At 34.0% G+C, this 22,149-nt stretch overlaps 1 protein-coding gene across 1 annotated transcript; it reads right to left on the bottom strand.

Moving 5' to 3' along the window:
- Window positions 1-11,454: 11,454 nt before the first annotated feature.
- Smp_193460 (hypothetical protein) lies at window positions 11,455-21,729 on the bottom strand (the record flags this gene model as incomplete). The annotated part of the gene is made up of 3 exons (XM_018797561.1): window positions 11,455-11,682; window positions 17,386-17,521; window positions 21,433-21,729. Coding segments are annotated over 3 exons (661 nt in total), but the record flags the coding sequence as incomplete, so codon positions are not given.
- Window positions 21,730-22,149: the final 420 nt, after the last annotated feature.

Genomic DNA, 22,149 nt, shown 5'->3' with positions numbered 1-22,149 from the left:
CCCACAATAGGACGAAATGGCCGTCCAGGTTTTCCTTGGTGGTCTAGCTTCAACTGACTCACACTTGCAACTATGAAAATACTAAATCTCCACAAAAACCCCTTCTGATAACAATAAATTCGTTGAAAAGAGATCCCTTCGCTGAACTTCGTGTTTTTAATTACAATAAGTGTGCCTAAAATTATTTAAACATCTTTTCAGAATAAGCTAGCAATGACATGTCAAAGCTATTTTAGCATGAATTTGGGAAGTGAGAAATTGAGGCATATTGTATGGGCTACTGGGTATCTTTAAGTTAATGTTTTTAAAGCAACTTCTCATAGCAGTCTCATGGTTAAGACTTTGTGTCAGGACAGTTTTATGGTAGTGATTTTGGTTGAATGAAATCCTATTAAACCTTAAATAAAACATTTTTAAGAGACATTAAGGATAACTTTATATTTAATATAATTTCAACTATTTCATAACTAAATATAGATGAGTAGTTAAATGTTTATTTGAATTTTCCCTACGATCAGATCAACAAGCCTTTTGGGACTGCTTCTAGTAATTTTAGAAATAGTTATTACCTACGTTTATATCTTTCTATTACAACTGAGGTTTCGGGTGACAAATTTCACTTGGAAATCATATAAGCAAACACTATATTGTGGCCTGTGTTGAAAATCAATCAACCAACAGGTGAACTTGAACTTATTAATTGGAGTAAAATCATCACTATCACAAAGTTCAAACCTGAATCGTGTTATCAAAAATAATATTGTATATCTATCATTGAGTAGGTCATGCTATACTGAATAATATCATCTAATAAGAATGATCACAAGATCTTTTTTGTGTTGTCTTTTTTTTATTCTGCTCATTTTACTTTGATAGTCGCTTTCATCTTTGAAGTTCAACTTATTTTTAATCCAATGGGATTGATAATTCCCTTTTTCATCATTCACTATTCATTTTCACCTCCTGCTGTTGTTTAACAGTTACGTTTGTATACTTCAACCCATTTAAGCAAAACTAGAATAAATACTTAAAATTTCATTGCTCATAGTTTGTCTCGTTATATTTTCATTGTCAAATGACTATTTCTTTGGCGGAGTAGATCAGTTTGAAGTTAGTTTTAGTCAGTAAATGGTATCATCTAAAGTATTATGGAATTCCAAAGAATAGTTATTTCGTGACTGATTCATCACAGTCAAACAGCCGATTTTTGACGATTTTCCAGATAACCCTAGTTTGAGAAGAAAAATATCTAATGGTGATGTTCTGTGCAGCATCATAGATGAACACGGTGGATGTGATGCAGATGTGAAGACGCAGATCGGCAAAGCAAGAGCAGCATATTTACAACTGAAGAACATCTGGAACTCAAAACAATTGTCAACCAACACAAAAATCAGAATTTTCAATACGAATGTCAAGACAGTTCTACTGAATGGAGCGGAAACCTGGAGAACTACGAAGGTCATCATCCAGAAGATACAGGTGTTTATCAACAGTTGTCCAGGCAGAATACTTCTGATCCGTTGACCAGACACTATCAGCAACATTCTACCGGGAAGAGAACAAAACAGATTCCAGTGAAGGAAGAAATCAGGAAGAAGCTCTGGAAGTTTATAGGACCTATGCTCCATTGGGAGCAACAATCGTAAGTAAGTAATGGTGATGTTGACAACTTTAGAACAACCTACTAACATGAATAGGGGTAAAAATTCACTTGAATATCATAATTCACAGATAAAGGAAATAATATTTATAGGGAGAAACATGAAAGTAGTTCTACTAAACTTACTAATTTTAATTTGTTCCACACTTGATGAACTGATATGATCCGTATTCCCAAGACGATTTGTGTCAATAATTTCTTTAGATCCGATGGTTGTATTACTATTGTCATTATTATTATCAATCAAAGCATCACTGATATTTCTAGTTGTTGTATTTTGCCTCGCTTCCAGTTTAGATGTAGTTTCAATGCCAAAATTAGACGTGAACCTACTGGCTGCGAACGTCTCATAACTTCTAACAACACATAGACGTTTGGTGAATTCTTCACTCTTTTGATCGGTAGTCACATTTTGATATTCCTGTTTATTTATTATTGTGGTTGCCATCATTGTTACGGATATTTGTTGCTTATATGATTCTATATTATCAGTGAAGTTAACATTTTCTGGGTTTAATAATTTACAATTTTTATTAGTTAACAATCGGTCAGAAAAAGCCACTGGATTTAATTGATCATGATTATTTTTATTACTCAACAATGGTGACATTTCTTTAACTTCCTTTTCTTCTGAAAATATCATCAGGGCTATATTTTGTATACTTTCATGACCATATAAGCACGTACATGGTGAGTCGATTAATTTTTCTGTTAATTCCCATGTGTAATATATTCGATGATGAAAAATTAGTATTATTTAATGGATATTTTCGTGTGGATACAATCTACTAACCGCTGATTGATGTGATGAATCACTGCTTTCACTGTTGATTACATTATACTTCAATACACTGTTGTCTACTGAGTATGGTTGATCCGAATTTAGATCAGAGTCTGAAATTTCATCATGATTAAGCAATCGATTTTGTGGGTCATTATTGCTTGTTTGGAAAGAACCTTTTAGAAAATGATATTAAGAGGCAAATTAAAATTATATATAGAAAGCGTTTATGGGTAGAAAATACAGTTTAGGATTGGGAAAAAATTCTATCATGTATTTACCACAGGTTAACTATAAAACTGAGGGTTCTCGTCATATATTACTCAGAACCTATCACTTGTGTAGACATGTGAAATTTACTTTGAACTTAACACTTGTCACTGCCAAACACTCGTACACTAGTCTACAAACTTCAAACTAAAAATACTTACTCCCTGTACAACAAATGTTAGTTATCATTAAAGCCAATTTATTGAATGTGAAACCCATAAGCCATTAAAATGGACCTGTCTACACCTACAGTCCCCTAACGAAAGATTGTGAGGCCAAATAACTAGTAGTTTAGTTTTCTAGACACCATATTGAAAAACACAGTTGTCAAATAATTGAAAGTTCACCAATAAAAGCTAAAAGACCGTTTACAAAAACAAATTTTCGAATATCTATCGCAAGCAAATGGATTGTGTAAACAGAATCAAACGTTAAATAACTTGAGAAAGTAAAAGTAAAGGGTTTTATTGGTACTTAGTTTTCGAGAAATTAGAGAGAATTTATGGATCAAAAGCGAGCTTTGAAGGCTTTAGTTTCCCTGAAATGAATTATGTTATAGTGAAGTTTTCAAGCAATATTTCTTTGTTTCTCAGATGACTTTGAGGGATGGATTCGTCGTTATGCTGTTATAAGTATTAATACGATATTCAGTGATAAAGTATTTGATAGGTCTTTAGATACTTCTTTCCAGACTATAAAGAGTTATCACACTATGAATATACCTGGCTTCACGAAGCAATTCAACAGTCAAATATTATCTTTTAGGTCAATGGAAGATATTGGGCTGAACAAGAATACTATCCATAGGGTTAGGACTAAAATACTTTTCTAAAATATATGGCAATCCCCATTACGAAGACAACAAATAAACCGCCTTAAGTTTTATACCGTTTTTATTCAATATTGATATCAAGTATATATTTTCAGCTAATATTCCATTATAGATTTTTGACTATTCCCTTAATTGTCTTTATCACGATCTAAACCCTAAACCAAGGACAATACCTGCCTTCTTCATTGTTATTTTCTTAAACTATGAGGAGTTGCACAATGATCTAAAGTGTAAAACCGATGATAGTGAAATTAGACTACTGGCGTGTTCTCTAACAATTCGATATTTATAAACCTCATAAGATTGGAGTAACGAGTGTGATAGACGAAAATCATGTGATCTTTATGTGATTTGGAAATTCCATCATAAAAATTATTTGTTGTTCTTCATGAAACAAATCAAGCTCATACCATTTTGAAGTTATCAACTATGATGATAAGCATACCAGTTTGGAATAGTTGAAAGTGAACAAATTCATAACTAAATCCAGTACTATTATTTTAGGTGTTTATTTCACTTCCACATTTTTTCTATAATTGTTCATCTGAATACATGATAAATAAACAAATTATCATATTTAAAAGTAATACCCGCTTTTTTTAGTTCTTTACAGAGGAAGCCACATAGGTAGCGTTTCAATTTCAGTGTGATGCTTGTATCAGACTTCTTTAAAACCGAAATGGCCTTTAAGTTATCTAGACCACTTAGGGATATTTCATTTACCTGTGAATGTGAAAAGAGAAAATAAGCCATAATGAATTCAAAATCTAAAAGTATACTACTTAATTATACTTCATATCATGAAAACTAATAAAAAGTTGGTTAGCGGCTACTAGTGGAATCCAACACAAGCATTTCATCCTCCTACTTCATAGACATTACAGGTATGAATTCTCATCAAGGCATCGATAAATTTATTTTCAGGAAAGCCCCTAGTCAGTATACAAATAACTGAAAGTTCACTGGATTTTGTTATCACTTTCATTAACTCATCAGTAAATATTTTGGTTAATCAGACAACCAACCTCCGTATCCAACACAATAATATCTGACAGTGGTCACAAAAAACACTAGATCATTTCGGTAAATGTTTTATTGAAGATACTCGTTCAAGATTCCTTCTGAATATTTGTTAGAAATACTCTATAATGAGAAACGTTTACTTCAATTGGCTAATTACTGAACACATGGAAGTAGATTATCTTTTAGACCGAGTATGTTGTTGATTAATTACACATATGAGATATGATAATTTTTTGGTTTTCTATCGTAATAACTCTCCGCTTTTCAGCTATTTTCTTCGTCATCAGACTCTTTAGGAGTAATCGTACTATAGTTTCTTACATTGAAGCGAAAATTGTCTTCTTTATTTCTGTATGCATCCATTTTTCTAGAATCTTAGAGGGCTCCGATGACAGTTTACTTCAGTAGCATTGGATTTTTGAAAAGACTGTATGGGTGTAATTCACTTATAAACAAGGTAAACACCTCTTTCTAGATGTGGTAATGAACGTAACCGGTTTAATATAGTTGTTTATTTTGGATTAAAAACAATGTAATTTTAAATTGTTGACAGTTAACACGTGACTAAGAAATAATTAAGCTCATCTGGAAGAAGGACTATTGGTTTCAATGCACAATGAAATTTATTAAGACATCATCAATGTAAAGTTTTACCATCTCCCTGTAAGTCATTGGATAAATATTCTTCATCAAGTTCGTTCTGTCATTTCACTATCTAAATAGATAAAAGCGGCTATTTGGAATACTTAATACTAATAAGAAAAAGCCAATAGTAATGAGTTCTTATTCTCACTTGGATTATTTGATCATTTACTTGAATTGATTTTGATTTATCCGATATACTGTTGGGAGTGATGTTCTGGACAAAAATTCCTTTATTGTATTCATTTTCTAAAAGGAGAAACATAATATATACCGAAATGATTTATTATTTGTCTACCTTAAGTTTCGTTAGTAGCACAAATAGTTATATTCCTTTTTTCCCATTCAATAGATATTTCTCATATATAAATGATGTACTGAAGCATGAAAAGAAATCGGGAACTAAGAATCATTTTCGTCAATTCAAGAAACATCTGAAAATCTTTCTTTAATGTAAGAACACCAATCTCTTTGTTAGGATTGAACTCTTGATTTCTTTATTTAGGATATTTATCTAAAGGACATTTTGTCACGTATAGTGTATGTCTCATTGTTTATAGATATTGCTTCGTCAGTTGATTGTAAAAATTAGTTCAGTTTTTCAGGTAGGTTTCGTCACAGACACAACTTAACTGGTGGACCACTGAAATAAAGGAAACAATGAGTCGTTATTCTTTCCTGGTTTGAGGCCTTTCAACTGTACACACCTAACTTGATCAGGAAATTCACGTTAGTCATTTGACATAGAATCAGTAGTATCAGACCTATTAAGATTAGATCACTAGTAAGTTTGAATAACCAGATTGAACATTTGAAATAAATCTATTTAGCCGTATTTCATAAATCATGTTTATAATCGTTCTGCGTATTAACTCATGCTTATGGAGGACCAATACAGCCTCGCCATCGGTCAGACTATAAGACTGACTCATAAACAGGAAGTATACTGTGAACTATATTTTATTGTATTGATTTTTCACTTCTTTGTGGGTCGGTTGAGTCCAAATAAACTGGGTCATTTATATGGTATGTTTTTATTCTAAATCATTCAAGTCACTTTACCTTGAAACCAACGTTGTTTAGGTTTCTATTTCCAAGACTTCTGAGGAGGAACCACTGTAATCATGGAACACTAGGGGATTGTTTCATCCTCGTTTATGTCTTCTCAAAAGAACCCACCTATTACCATACTAGAGATCAGACCTAGAACCTTCCCGTCTCTCTGTAAGAGTGCTTTTAAAGATAACTCAGTGAAAAATCATTGTGATATAATGAGACTGTTATCATGAAACGAGTATAGTAAAAGTCAGAACTTTCGGGACCGTTTTTCGAATTATTATTGTCCATATTTTCATTGTATAATTTACAGATAACTTTATTATTGTGTTCCTACATTCGCTGTATCATAAGCTCCCAGCGGACTTATGAACTACTGTTAGATGTGTTACTGTTCCTTAACTATTGCTAACTAATTATGCACTGTTTACTTAGCTCTGACATGGTATGATTGTGTTTAAAATATTATTTCTTGTTTGGTCTGCTTCAGGATCTGATAGTCTGTGTATAATAGCTAGTGACTGTTTGAAATAGATGTTATGCTGGTTGGTTGGCCTGGATAATTAGAATATATTATTAATAGGAGCTCGAGTGCAGATTTCTCTCCGGGATCAAGGTTAGAGATGGAGAAAAGGCTTTCGAATAGACGAGTCAATAGGAGTGTTGCTCATGTAAGCTCAAGGTCAGTTGTGTCGATCAAAACCTATTATTATCAAGGTCACTAGGCTACAGATGAAATAGTAAACTCGCGGTATAGTCGAAATTCTGATTGGTAAATTCAGCACGTGATATAGATAACGTATCTTAAGACATAACATAGATCATCATCTAGTTTCATCAAACATACTTTCATTACAAACCAACACCTCTCAACTCTCCCAATCAAGGTGACTCAATAGAACATATAAAATTTACTCTGAGTTAGTAGATATGTTTACTAGTGATACAAACATTTCAGTTATACAGATGTAGGTGAATAATCTGTTCAAGATTACTCGCTGCTAACGGGAGAAATATTGATAAAAATGCCTAAAATATATTAAGCTAATAGCTCATAATCGTTTTCCCGAAGTTTTACCATTTCTTCATGATGTAGTGTGACCTCGATTTATTCAAATCTTTTTTGAAATTTTCACAAATTTAAAGTAATTTTTCATCAATTAAATGACTGTTATTAGTCGATAATCACATTTTTTTCTCATTTATTAACATAATATTAAGTTTCACTCTACAATTTGAAGTACTTTCAATCTAAGTCGATATTTATATACTGAATACTTCAAAATATTTCTGGAGGCTTCACGGCACTAGATTGTTTATTCGTTATTTATCACTTGCAATCATTAGTGAAATTTTAAAAAAAATATGAGTGTAATAAAAACTGTGCTGTATGAAGTAACTATTCATAGTTTATCATTTGGTTGACATTAAAAAACTCATTTAATGAAATTTCTTCTGTCTTCCAAAGAGGTAAAATGTTATTTCTCTAGCTTTCAGTCACCGGTGTTCACATAACTGGTTAATTTTTGGTAACCAAAGCAATGCTTAAGTTTTTGATAAAGTTGTGTTCTCTGAGCTAGATACTTTAGTCGTTAAACTTTCATTATCCATCTACAGGAAATCATCAGCGCGGACTTCAAACAGAAGCAAACCACTAACATTTCTCCACAGGTTAAATCCCAGAATGGTAGAGGTAGTAACAGTATCAGTGGTAATAGGGAAGATTAGGCATCTAGGATACGATTCGAGAATAAAATATAAATTAGTGAAATAAAAACACAGAAACGGTCATGAGGAATTTAGAAACTCCGAATTCTGAGGAAGACAAAGAATGAATCCACCTGCGTCATTGCAAACGACTTTGAACCAGGTCATTCGAAATCTCTAACCACTGACTTCAAAAACCACGCAGACCACATCCAGATAGTCTATTCCTATAAGCACGGCTAAGTCCAATTGTCAGTGACTTCATGGACGTGCGACATGATTTGGTTTGGACGCTCTTGCCTTTCTTCCAACCTACTCCTACACCAGAAAACATGACGCTTCGATGTAGGCAGCGATTGGACATGCGTAACACATGTCCCAACCACCTCAAATGATGAAGATTTACTATCTGTTTGATCGATTTCCAATTTTTAGCTTGTACTTTATCCCTAAGCCAAGCATTACTTACTCTGTGTTCCGAACATACACGAGTAATGATTCGAAGACACATATGATCGAAAAGCAGTAAACAACGAATATACTCAATTATTAATGGCCATGTTTCATATCCATAAAGTAGGACGGAGTGAAATGCTATGAGTTGCAATAAACGAAAACTTGTGTAAGGTGTATTGAATACGCTATTCGCACATTTTCCTTGAATTATCTCTTACAAGCTCCATCATTCTTTCATTCCTGTCGTTACTTGGACTGCTTTTGGCTTTTCTTTCCTTTCTCCTGATATTCTTCTTCTGTGAGTAAGAATCCTATTTCGAGTTCTTGGTCCATGCTACTTATATCTGCACGTATAAGTAGAACACACAACAGTGAACTCACCCTTGGTTTGGAGGATGGATATCTCGCCTACGCTAAAAAGTGACGTGAGTTGACAAAAGCCATACAACATACCATCAGTACTGATAAGACTTTCAAAATAAATAAAGCGATTGACACGCTTAACTACTTTATACGGTATCAATAATTAAGGCAATAACCCAAGCCGATCCAGAAGTAACGTTGATGTGTGGGCGAGAATGACAATGATTGGTTGTCTGCTTAGTCAGAATTGTAGATAGTCTGACAGGTGTTAGATGAGTTATGTTATATTCCCTTATCCTTATTATTATTATTAAGTGTTGTTGGACTATGTCGTCTTGTTGTCGGTTTTCGGTGTGGAAATATATTTACTTTCTAGTCGGGCTAATCACGTGTTCTTGATCTGAGTTGTGTTGAAGTCCTGTAGAATAAACACTGGGATGAAATCTAGTGTAGATATTCATCTAAGGTAAATTAACGTCCCTTGAGTAAAGAGGAGAAAATCCGAGCTTTATAACAAATATTTTGCATCTAGTGCGAGAGGACCGCATTCTAAATGTGCTCGCATTGTTGCTGAAGGTGTTCGGAAGACTGTGTTTCGTCAGCATCTTCACCAAATGGAACTATATCATTTGTGTATTCTATTCAGCAAGTGAATCTCCCGATAGAAAATCAACCCCCTTAAATGTTTGGTAGAAAGTCTGTTCAGGGTCAACGTACAACTTCGGTATACCTGTATCGGAACATCACAATCAATAAAGTTGAACAATGTCCTAATATCAAGGAATACAACTATAGTTGGGCATCCAAAAATATGTCTATGTTCCAGAACCTTCTTCAGAGTGAATAATTAGTCTGTACATCCACATCAAAGATTTTGTATACCATTCCGGTCTACCTCGCAGTAGAAATCACTTTCATGGTGACTTATTCCTTCTCTAGTTGTTTCTGAAATATATTCGTAGCCTTTTCATCAACAAGTTGAACTCTAGAGGGTTTTTTGCTGTGTCTTTTCTCCATTCAGTAATACGCAGACAGATACATGCTTGAACTACTGCTTCATTCGAGTCTAGAAATGTGCTTCAGAATGATCATCAGTCTTCGATCGATTACTTCAACGATGGCTGATGGTAATGTGACCTATTTGAGCACATCGATGAGTCAATTGTGGAGTTCACCACGTCAAACGATGTCCCTCCTTATGTTCGAAGTTGATGCTTGCTGTAAATAGTTGGTTATCTGAGCAAAGTTGTAGCAAACAGTCGCCATTTTCAGTTCACTGAGCCGCAACACCATAAGATCCGTCTAAGTGCCTTTTAGTTTGGTTTAGTTTACCTGAGTATTAAAAACACCTATCACTATTACTACATCAGAGCGTCTAGCTTTTTGAAGGGGGTTGAATAGCTTCGTGTAAAATTCATCTGCTTCATCCCAGCTGCAATCTGTGGGAGCATAAGCGGAGACAACGAAGAGGCAACGGTGTATGTCTCTATCCTTTCAACTTCTTACTGTTCTGTTTTGTCGGGCAATATGCAAACTACTGTCTATTGAAAACCAGTCTAGGTAAGCCAGCCCTACTTTTGAACTTAGTGATATACCCACAGCAGCGAGGCCACGGGACGTAACAGTGGGGTCTCTAGGTACTCAAAGGGTAAGTCGTATGGGTTGTTTATGTTGATAAGGTGGGGTCAAACGAATGACCGTACTTGGATCCTGTATGGGCGCTTGGGAGACGCAGCACGCATCGATGGAGAGAGATTCTAGAGTCTTAGCTGAAGAAGCATGTTGTCCTATCTGACACAAGGTTTAAACAATAAAAGCTCCAACATGTGGTTTAGAGAGTGGTTACAGGAGACCAGAAATAACATTTCGTGAACTTAAATCATTAATATTGATGGCGCGTGGAGATAAGATAAATGGGAAAGGTTATTCGTGAGGATGGGAGAATCATCAAATAGTGAATAAGGGATTCGATGGCGAACAAAATGATCTCAAGTGCTGTTAGAGGTATGAGAGCGGTTGTCACTTACTGATTGCTCACATTGTGGAAGGATATTTCTTCTTGAGGGACCTGAAAAGGAAACTGAATTAGTGGTGGTTTTAGCGGTCTGGTAGTGTGACTGCAGAGTTCAAGGGTTATCATCTTGAGGCAGATCACACACGAACTTTTTATGAGTAGTTTTTGATGCATTAGTTCCGCACTCTAAAAGGGGGGGTTTTATATCGTAGAAGATGTTGATAAAATAGTGAGTTTTTTTCGAGCTCATATTACGTATCTTCATCACAATCATACCCCTGAGTTACATAACTTCCCTACCATCTCACTGTCTATGTGTAAATTGGTGACGAAGGCAGAGATGGAGTAATGATTTGTTGTCACTTAGTCAGGTGCCACAATACCACTGTGTTCTGTCGTGAAACCTTCTGACGATATTTCAATGTGGTCGGTACTTATGAACAAAATGATTTAGAAACCTTGAAGGAGCTGGTACTCCATGAAGGGATATTGACTAACTAAATTATCACACCGAATGAATTTTCCATAGTTTCTGTATGATGTTAATTTCAAAAAGATTGTATATGATCACAATCATTTCATAGAAAAGCATATTACTAACTTACTATCATATGGATTTTTATAGATATATCCAACTACACTTAAACCTAAACCTTGGTCCTTTGATTTTGTTAATTGTACAGTGTGAATTTCAGTTTCTTCTGCCTCTTCTTCCCCATTTTTTTGTTTTTTATCAACATGAATTGATAAGCTTTGTTGACTTATATTCTCAAGAACATATTTGTTGAGAGAAGATGAATTATGATGTTCAATTGAACAGGTTTGATAATTCAACGTTGTGTTGCAACCAATTTTTACATTTTCATTATATTTATCTTGACAGAATAAATTTTATGAAAAAGAAAAATAACGGCAATTATTTGTTACTATCATGAAACCACTTATTAAAAAGAACTCATTTTATAGAGCAGTTGAGAAAATGAAATCGATTTGAAAAATGTGATGAATGTACGCTGTACGTCTCGAACAATCTGGACACACATATACTTGTCAAGGCAGTAATAAAAGTCAATTAAGTAAAACATTCAATAAACATAAAGCGATAGTTGTAAATAAAGAGAAAAAATTAATGTAATATAAACATTTGCATTACGTTTACTTTGCCATTGCTGATTAAACTGATTTGTCTACTTGCTGCTTAAATGTACTCGATTTTGATGAAACATGATGAACCAACAACGAATATTCATTTCTCTATTAAATTTTGGCTCTGGATAAAAATCGAATGAAATTATCCATTACCTTCACCCATCTTAAAACTTATGCCCTACGGTCTCCATTTCTGTTACTGACGATAAGCCAGTAATAGCTGTTGAAATAAAGCTTTTGTGAAATCGTATAACCTTTTATGTTGAGTGCATCTGTTTCTTAACATCCGGTAAATGGTATGTTGTTGAATGTATTATCTCCAGTTTTAATTAAAATTGTAGAGGGTGAGATCGGACATTATTCATCTGTTTCCCCGTTTGATGTTGATAAAAAACGTGGACAGGTAAATAATAATTTCTAATCTGTTATATTATATCAAATTATAATTTGAAAAATTACTTACCAACGGTTGAATCATTAAATGAATCGTTTTATCTGTGTATATAAGGATCAATTATTACCAAAACAATATAATGTGAGGAATAATTTACCATTAGTTATATGGTAATTGATAGACTGAAAAAGACCCTGTTTAGAGTCACCTACACAATTATTTGAATCTTTTTGTTACCTTTCTTTGTGTTAGGATCTCTGTATATCACTATTCATCGAAGAAATAATTTATCTCTATTTTACTTGATGTATATGGTTTTTTTCTGAGTTTGTGAATCGAGTGTTGTTGGTGTAAAGTTAGCGCTACCCATATAAAAAACTTATAGTGTAGCTGATCTTGTTGGGCTGACATTAAAGCGATTGTGGTTTTTTTCTTTAGCCCTAACGATAAATTTTAGAGGTGTGACAATAAACATTTTTAGAAAATATAGTGATTGATTTAAGTATTATAAAAAACGTGCTCAATATATCTAGCTGCACCTTTTCATGTATGAAGACATAACATACTATAAAACAAATTATCTGTAGCTTTAACACGTCCATACTTAAATCTAAACTACTGATAGCATTATTACTAGGACTTACTATTATTGATGGGGTAAGCGCTGAACAAATTATTGACTTTTATATTCGCCTTAAAGCAACAATAATAACAAATAATATCACTTATAAAACTATAATTGTTACGAGACAGGTATGAGGAGCACAAAGGGTGAGAGGTGCATAAAAAATTGTCCAATGATGCGTGGGCGGATGTGAACAATAAATGTAAAGCAGTTATTTTAATTATAATCAAAGATGGATAGTGGCTAGCAGTGGAATCCCGGACGCGTGTTTCGTCCTATTTAGGACTCGTCAGCTGGATGTACCTGCACCTCAGAGATGATGTTCGATCCGGGACTCGAACCCAGTACCGTTCGCTTCAAACGCCATCGCCTTATCCACTTAGCTACTGAGTTATGCTTATAGTGCTTGCGAGTTAAGGCTATATCGAAGCAATACGCACAGTATGCACATATGGCCAATAAGAGACTGGTCAATTGCAGTCCTAAACATCAATTAGAAGATTCAACCAAACAATACCAAAGGAATTCAGTTATTTTAATGTTATTTCAAATGTTTAGTATAAATAGCATTGTATTAGCATCATAGTGATTTTTCCTAAATATTAAAATTTTGTTCATCTAATGAAAAAAAGCTTTCCATCCCATTTTGCTCAATGTAATGCATAGTGCTCACTAGTAACTAGCTTCAAGATGTATTCCCTGAAGTTCTAGTGAGAAGTAGTAACCAGTAGAGTTCTATCCATGTTGAGTGGAGACAATTATTCACTTCTGACAATGGATGAAGGGTTGTGCAAGATCATGGATTGACTGAAGTTAGAAATTAACACTAACGGATGATGGTACAGTGGTCTAGAGGTTAGCTGTTTTACTGCGAGATCGAAGGTCTTGGGTTTGAGTCGCGCATGCAGGATTGTGGACACGCACTGCCGAGGAGTCCTATGCTAGGACGAAGCAGCCAACCAATGCTTTCAGGCTTTTAGTGGTGGTCTAGCTTGGATTGGTTCGTGAATTCGACTATTAAAATGGATACTTTTAAAAATGAAAACGTTGGTTATTGTTTTTTGAAGTGATATAACGGAATAATCCTTTCAATTTTTACCTTTCTCTAAAATATGGAAGTTATAAGTTAGCAAACACTAGCCGTATGGCTTCAAACGTTGTCATGGTTACGCAAAATGTGATCTTGACTACGGTGTATCTGGCAGCGTCTCAATCGCTTGATGAACGCTATCAAAGAATATGACAGGACAACTCATTGTCAATTAAAAACCAGAAACTATAAGTTAAATCTTTATGTTGAAAAAATAGTCAAAGAGCAACTAAAAGATCTGCCAATTTTATTCTGTGAAGTTGATCAGTTTTTTAATAATGTTTCTTGAAGGGATGTTATAAGTACTCAGAATCCAGCATTTATGTTTCCCGAATTTATTGAACGATATCTGACTGTTATTCGTGAGCATGTGCACCAAAATTATGGATGGGATTCCCTAAAGAGCGATTGAAGTATATCTGAACAAGCATCACCTCTTAAGCCAGGTACATTTAATTCAAAATGTCTTAAAACAGACATGTTACTATTTGATTGATCTTCAAGTGTAACCGAGACTGTAGAGTTCGCCATTGTCTAATGTTAACTAAAAACGTGAATAAAGAAGCACAAATTTTAAACAAAAAGTGATGGTGGCTAACAGTGGAATCCAAGGCGGCCGCTTAGTCTTTTTCGGATAATTCAAATGGATGTACCTGCATCTCAGAGTTGATGTTTACTCTAAGACTCGATCCCAGTACCATTTGCTTCAAACGTCATCACGTTACCAACTTAGGTACTGAGTTCAAATAGCCACTGGCTTGTCCAGTGGGGTGAAAATAGGACGTACAAATGATAATATCGAGGTAATCCTCGCAAGATGTATATATGCCAAAAGGAAATGATCAATTGTGGGCTCCTACATCAATGTGAAGATCTAAGCAAACAATATATATGAAATGAATTTTAAGAAATAACAAGTTTTCCTTTTAGTTTCCGAAATTATTTTACTATGATCGAAACATTAAATACAAATTTTCATCGATGTATGCGAGATCACTTATTACAGAAGAAACCTAAATGGCCTAATGTAGTCCGACTGGCTGCCTAACTTTTAGAACAAAGCAATACCACTTTCATGGAGGCGACATAAAAAGCTTTAGAGTTCGACAAATTGACATTTCCGTACTCAAAGCAATCTTTACTGTGCTTCTGAGGACTGAATACTGAATGAAAGCACGTGCTCACAATATACAGATTGTAGTAACAAAACGATAATTGGACGTCAACCTTAAATTTATTGCCTTCAAGATAAACTGACACTTGCTGTATGCTAATGATTGGAACGTCACCTACGCCCACCTGAGGTCATTGCATTATTCAGCACGTTCACAGTCGTTAATGTAACAGGCACTTACAGCATATCTGGCAATCCCACCCACTGTTCTGGAAACGGATTGCCATGCAAGTATCTTATGTCTTACTACGCACGTATTAATTAAGAAACCTGCACAGAATTCATTAGTGCAAGGTGGTTACCTCTCAAATGCGGCTGTCAAAAAATATTTCCCCGTCCAAAAAACTCGAACCAACTCCATTTTCGCACTGATCGATCAAAACTTATGAAAGGGTGTGATTACCTTAAAGTATATATGTAAAATAATTATTGTATACAGGCAATGAAAATACAAATTAGAAAAATCGTGAATGATTTTTAATTTCATTGAGTATTCACCTAAGAAACTTGAGACACATTTTTCCTTGAATATACCATCACTTTATCACATACCAGAAAGCCATCCATGGGAATATTGAGTTCCAATAGCTACCACCTGCTCAACGAATCATATTAGATTGTTGAAAATTCGAGACAGTAGGTCCTGTTTGACATAGATCATGTACTATTTAAAACTAGTAGAAAAGCGGTACACTTAATATTGAGAGACTTATGTTTTTGATGTGGTCTCAACTTTGGTCACTCAGTGTTACGACCAGCAATATCAATACATATGACACTGAACTTAAATAATTTAAGAGATTAAACAGTTCATTAATGAAAACTCGCTTCATGAACAGAACATTAAACACCAAAAAATGGAACAAATATTTTATCCACAGAGTAATATAATCGGTTCAAGAAATATCTGTCTAGATGAATGAGAAGATAAGCTTTATTCTTAGTATTAACTATTTGCTTTAACAGACAATGTACTTAGCTCATTAGCATAGAAATACAATTACAAATGAAGATATTAGAGCTACGTGGCACAACAAATCACAGACAAGACCAATAGAAGAAGCCAGTTTTTTAATTGTAGAATAATTCCAATATCACCATTCCTATGTAGACTTGATGGATACTTTGAAATTACAGAGAGAGATATAACTTTCTGAAAATTACTACAAGCGATGAAATACTACTCATGCAAAACGAAAGTAAAGAAGACATAGATAGATATTTAAGTAGATAGGTAGGAAGTTAGTCAGTTAGTTATTTAGATAAATAAATACATAAATCGATATTATACACCAAAAATCAATCAAAACTCTACCCGAATACAGTGGTTTTTTATGTCTTTTATTCACATCTAGTAATATTCATATTTGAATGGATTAAATTTAGTGGCTCTTGACAACGGTCAGTCAATAATTTGGTATTCCATTGGAATATTGAATTGGTCTAAGTTGAAGTAACATTTAAAAACCTAATGCACTGGACAGTCGTTACGTCCCAGTATTTAACTCTTCAGCAGTGTGCATCCCCGAACGTGGAATTCAACTTGAGGGCCTCCGGTCTCGCTTCCAAACCCAAATCACAAGGATCTTTGTGAGTAGCGTGTGGCAGAATGTGGTGTCGAAGTTGCAACGATTGTCAGACAGAGTGAAGAGTCTCAGTGCTTCGAAAGCACGGTATTGGCAGTACACTTGGAGGACTGTCTAGAAGACAGTTCAGTTTTCAGAACACACTGGAAGATGCAAATGGGCGGTTGAATATTATGTATATGTATTATGTAGATACTTTGTAACTGCTCTTTTCCTCCTGCATATTGTCATGTTTAACACTAGAATGAAATGGCCTTCTGGTGCTCCTGGGTTTTCAGTACTGATCTAACTTCGATCGCTTCAAGATTTCAAACAAATTCAACAACATCCGCAAGTCCTTACTGATAACAACTTGATAGATGAACACAGTTCAAAATTTCACGATAACCAACACGTGGCCAGTAAGAAATCAATTTTGAGTATCACTCGTACGCAAACCACAGAAGACTTTAACCATAATATCAAACACTACTCAGAGAACGTAAAGTCATTAAATACAATTAAGCTGCACTTAGTAAATAATACATGATAAGTGTATTTTTTTTAATGTTTAAACTTACTATCTAAGCGATCATTTTCAATAACTGGACTTTGTAGATTATTGCGGACCTGTTCAATATCAGATTCTGAGGAATTTCGAGGACTTGCTATAACCTGAAGTGTCGAGCACGGTTTCACCTCTCGGAACTTCTGAAACTAAAGTAACAACTGACTATTTGTTAATATTGTTAAAGAAAAGATTATTCAGTTAGTCAGTTAGTTAATTAGTCAGTTGGCTAGTGAGCTAATATAAGTTTAGACTAGTAAACGTCAATTTGTACAGTGTATTGATGCCATACAACATTTATATAGTTATTTAATACCTAATATTGCCAGATACGATTTCCACTGTTAATGTAATTGATGAAAAGAGATTAAATTGGCACAAATGGTTTAAACATCGGTTGCTTTTGGGCAATTGAGATCGAAGGATATATGTTTGACATAAAATGAAAGTACGCATCGGTTTACGGAAAGATTTTTACCTTCGAATTCAGCTAAGAGAGTTTTAGCTAACCACTCATTTGAATAATTGAAAAGCAACTATTTTCTATGGAACGCATTCAGTTAATGTTACTGTTGTATATTTGACAGTAATACTTTATATTCTATACCTGAAATTACTGTGAAGTTTCTTAAAAATCTAGTGGTAAACTTACCCACAAGCACCGATTTTTCATCATTTTTAACGAAATTTTGTTGTTTTCTTCGGTTTTTTTCTATTTCACTACTGTTATCATTATTAGTAAATGTTTTTTTGCTATATCCCAATGAGGAGAAATCTATATTTCTGACGTTTCGTGACCTAATGTAAGTCACTTCTTCAGAGTAAATAGGTAAATGATGAGAATTAATATTACTTTTATTAGTTCTATGATATGTGGCAGTGAAACTGAAATATGATTGGTCACTGAGCATGGACGAACATGGACTTAGCCTACTGACTATTGAATATGTGATTTCCTTTCCCATCGTCGATTTCTACTCCGGACGCACTGTGAATGAGCACCTGTAGCTGTGCTGAATAAAGTATGACCTACTCTGTACTGTTCTGGGTTGTGAATCCTGGATCTGATATAACGTGACAAGTCTCATTATTGTATTAGGGTATTATCATAGTATACCTGAGGGAAAATATTTTAAACAGTCCATTTTATCACTTCACATCGTTTTGTTCACTTCATTTTGGCTTGATGCTTACGGAATGAAGCTTCTTCTATCGGAACTTTATTCGATGTTGATTTAACTCGTTGTGAATTTCTTAATGAATGAGAGATCATGGTAATTAGTAATTTTGCTTTGGACAAATAAACAACGAACATAAGACATCTTTATTTTTAATGATTATATTGTTAGGACATTATAGAAACGGGACAATGTTTTAACTTCATGGACTTTTTAGTCCAATATTACGCTCTTTGAAATTAAGTATGATAACTGCCAAGTACCGTACTCATTTATTATCAGTGTCGCTCGCATTAATTATTCAGTAGGCCTAAAATTATCCTTTATTATAATCTGACTAGTTAGAATCTATGTAGAATAAATGGTTTTGAACGGATGACAGTATTTAATTCATTACTTTGAATTTTATTTTAACTACACCTAGATCCCTTCTAGAGTTACTGCTGGTCTCTAGCCCGGTAGAAAGAGGGGAGTTGGGCATTAAGTCAGCAACCCCACCCAGTAGAAAAGAACATTTAAAAAAGCCGACAAACAGAATAAACCAACTAAACCATTTAAACTCTTCTGTGGGAGTTCAAAGGTCTTCAAATAGAAGAGCTCTAAAGCATCATGATAAATGTCGAGACCATTCGGAAACCACGAGACAGATGACACTTCTGACATCCTGGATCACAATAAGCATAGGCGTATGAAAGGTCATTCAAGTGGACGAAGTAATCAAGAGATGCATTATTAAGTGAAATTATACTAGTTCCTTTAAATTTTCTAAGTCATTTCACATTTTATACTCCCCATAATTCTCTACTTCTACACTAATAATATACTGATAGATATTGAACCTTTTACTACACTCTTCGTATATTGCATAGTATGATCAAAATATTTGGTTAATATACAGTGATCGCACAAACAATGTGTCTTTAATTCATTATGTATTGATGTAAAGTAGCCTAAGTAAATAAATTCTCAAGCATTAGGGAAACGATTTCCAAGAAATTTCTGACGAAATGATTTCCAGATCATGAAAATTCTACATCCCATCAAAACTGAATGCTTCACATGGAATTATACTGATCAGATCTCATGAAGAGAGGATTTAAAATCAATTAAATAACTATTTTAGTGGGAAGAAAGTGACCATGGACCAATTGAGCACTTATTTCAATATTTCACTATTTTTTTTATATTAGGGTTTATATCCTCAAAATTTATCTTTAGGGATAACAAAAAGTTCACAGTCGGTTCAATGTCATCCATGTTTTGTGATAAGATAACTTTTTCCGTTTGTGTGAAAAAGTCATCAAATTTATTGAATTCGATTATAAGTGGGAAGTCTTTAATTCACATTTCTATCTTTCGTTCAAGATTACCCCTCACATTTTTTCATTAGCTATCAATCCCACACATTGTTGCGTACATAAGAATACACTGACTTAACCATGCATTCACACACTTGAAGAGCTAACATCCTGGATACATTTCTATCTTTAAAAAACGTAAGGGAATTTCAATACAATTTGTCAGTGAATTAGATGCAGTGTTGTGTATGTCACTTATTTCGACTGATTTACGTAGAATGTGGCACCAATCAGAAGTGGAATGCATACCGACAGAGGATTGAGAAGAACAGAAAGCGAAACAAAAAGTAATTGTAGTAAAAACAGATATGAAAGATTCATGAAGCATACAGAGGACAATTGATGAAGGATGTGCAAATGAAGTATTTAATGTATGGTTTTCATATTTTATGAAAGCACCCTGTGATCTCACATTTAACATGATATACTTGGTTTTGAGAAACACTCTTCTAGGTAGAGAATAGTGACATTACTCGGTTGCTTAGATTTGAGTACATCGAACGGGATCCAAACTAGTAACTCAGTTTCCTATGAACTATACTTGTAACCGCCAAATATCTACAAAATAATCAACTTCTCATCTATACCGAATGTTAACTGAGTAATATTTCATTACCGATAAATAATCTCGTATAACGTGGCTAAAGTTAATTAAGTTGAACACTTTATGATTTCACGGTCTAGTTAGGTTTCCTCACTTGGAATTTCGGTTTCTTTAAAGTCTAGTAGTTTTTATTTTTCTCCATCCATAAAACTACAAAATGCTCCGTTCAAACCTTGGAATATTTATACAACAGAGTTTCAGAGAAGGGTATAAAAGATGTTTCCGATTTCGTAGCATGTAGAGTACACGTTCGTTTTTTTTTGCAGTAATGGAATTTGACAGACAAATTTACAGACGAACTGATTGCATAGTGGAGAACTTATCTGTAATACTTATTTTAACTAATAATTTTTCCTGAGGTTATAAAATAGGTAACTCTGTCAAATAGGCTTTTGAGAAAATGGATATTCTCTACTATTATATTAACAATGCTTTCTATATTATGAACTAAAATATTCATAGAAACGGGTGTTTCAGACAATGTTATGGTATACACTCTTCACTCACGGAGATGAAATGTGATGGAAAATTACGTTTTTTGGAATCCTAGTATACAAATGAGTCGATACATTGATTTGTCAAAGTTTGTATGTAAATAATATATCTACTTGTCAATACACATGTTTCTTTAGCTTCATATTCATTCGATATATTGATAAAATTATTGAGATGACTTACGAGAAGAGCTAGAAAGAGCTGCTTGGATAATATAGTAAAAAAGGAATAAGAGATCATGCAAAAAATGTTTACTGAAACAAGTTACTTTGGAAGTCTTTTGAAGAATCTTATGAATTAGGCGAAGAGGAAGTCAGATGTATTGACTATTAGTAAAAAGTGTGTGATATGTAAATAAAGATTTCACTAAAAGCTTTAAATTAGAAAGGCGAAGAGACAATACCTTTATCATCATAATAACTTACGTCTAGATTTGATTGTTCTTGTCGTTTCAATGAGGTTGGAGAACATTCAGTGATTTTATTCATTTCTATCAACTCACTTCCAGTGTATTCGATTGGCTTTGAAAATTTAAAGCAGTCAACTTCATTTGAATTTGTTTTTTCATAAATATCAGTAATATTTTCAATGCTCAATAGATCTGTTTTGTATAGACTGTACAAATCAACAAGCGGAAGTTTCTTGTGTAGTAATACATCTATATATTGATCTAATTGATATGTTGGTATAATCCTACAAAGTAATGGTATCACATAGAACATTAAATCAGTAATAAGGACTCATTTTATGAGAAACAGGCATTTAGTGATCCAGATAATAAAAGAATGTACTTCCTAAATTTAGAGCTAATCTTCATCATGAATCAACATTAAATATGGGAACCAACAAAAATTAGGTACCACTGGTTTGCGGTTTCTTTAAAGCAATACTGAAAACAGACATAGATGGCAATTGAATTCATAGTAAACCTGATGCAGTTAGGTCAATCAATCAAGATTCACTTATTTGTATTTTAAAATTCAATCGACTTGTGCTGTTGCAAGTTTCGAAAGCAGCCATATTACTCTGCACTTGGCAATGTTTCTGAATGAAAAATAAATCTTCATTAAAGTAATCGATGACCCAAGGTGTTTGATCCTGTACAGAGCCAAGGGTTCGGTGTGCTGAGGAGTCCTGAAGTT

Source organism: Schistosoma mansoni, chromosome 5 (genome assembly GCF_000237925.1).
Source record: "Schistosoma mansoni strain Puerto Rico chromosome 5, complete genome".
NCBI classification, from domain to species: domain Eukaryota; kingdom Metazoa; phylum Platyhelminthes; class Trematoda; order Strigeidida; family Schistosomatidae; genus Schistosoma; species Schistosoma mansoni.
This window is presented reverse-complemented; position numbering and strand designations above follow the sequence as displayed.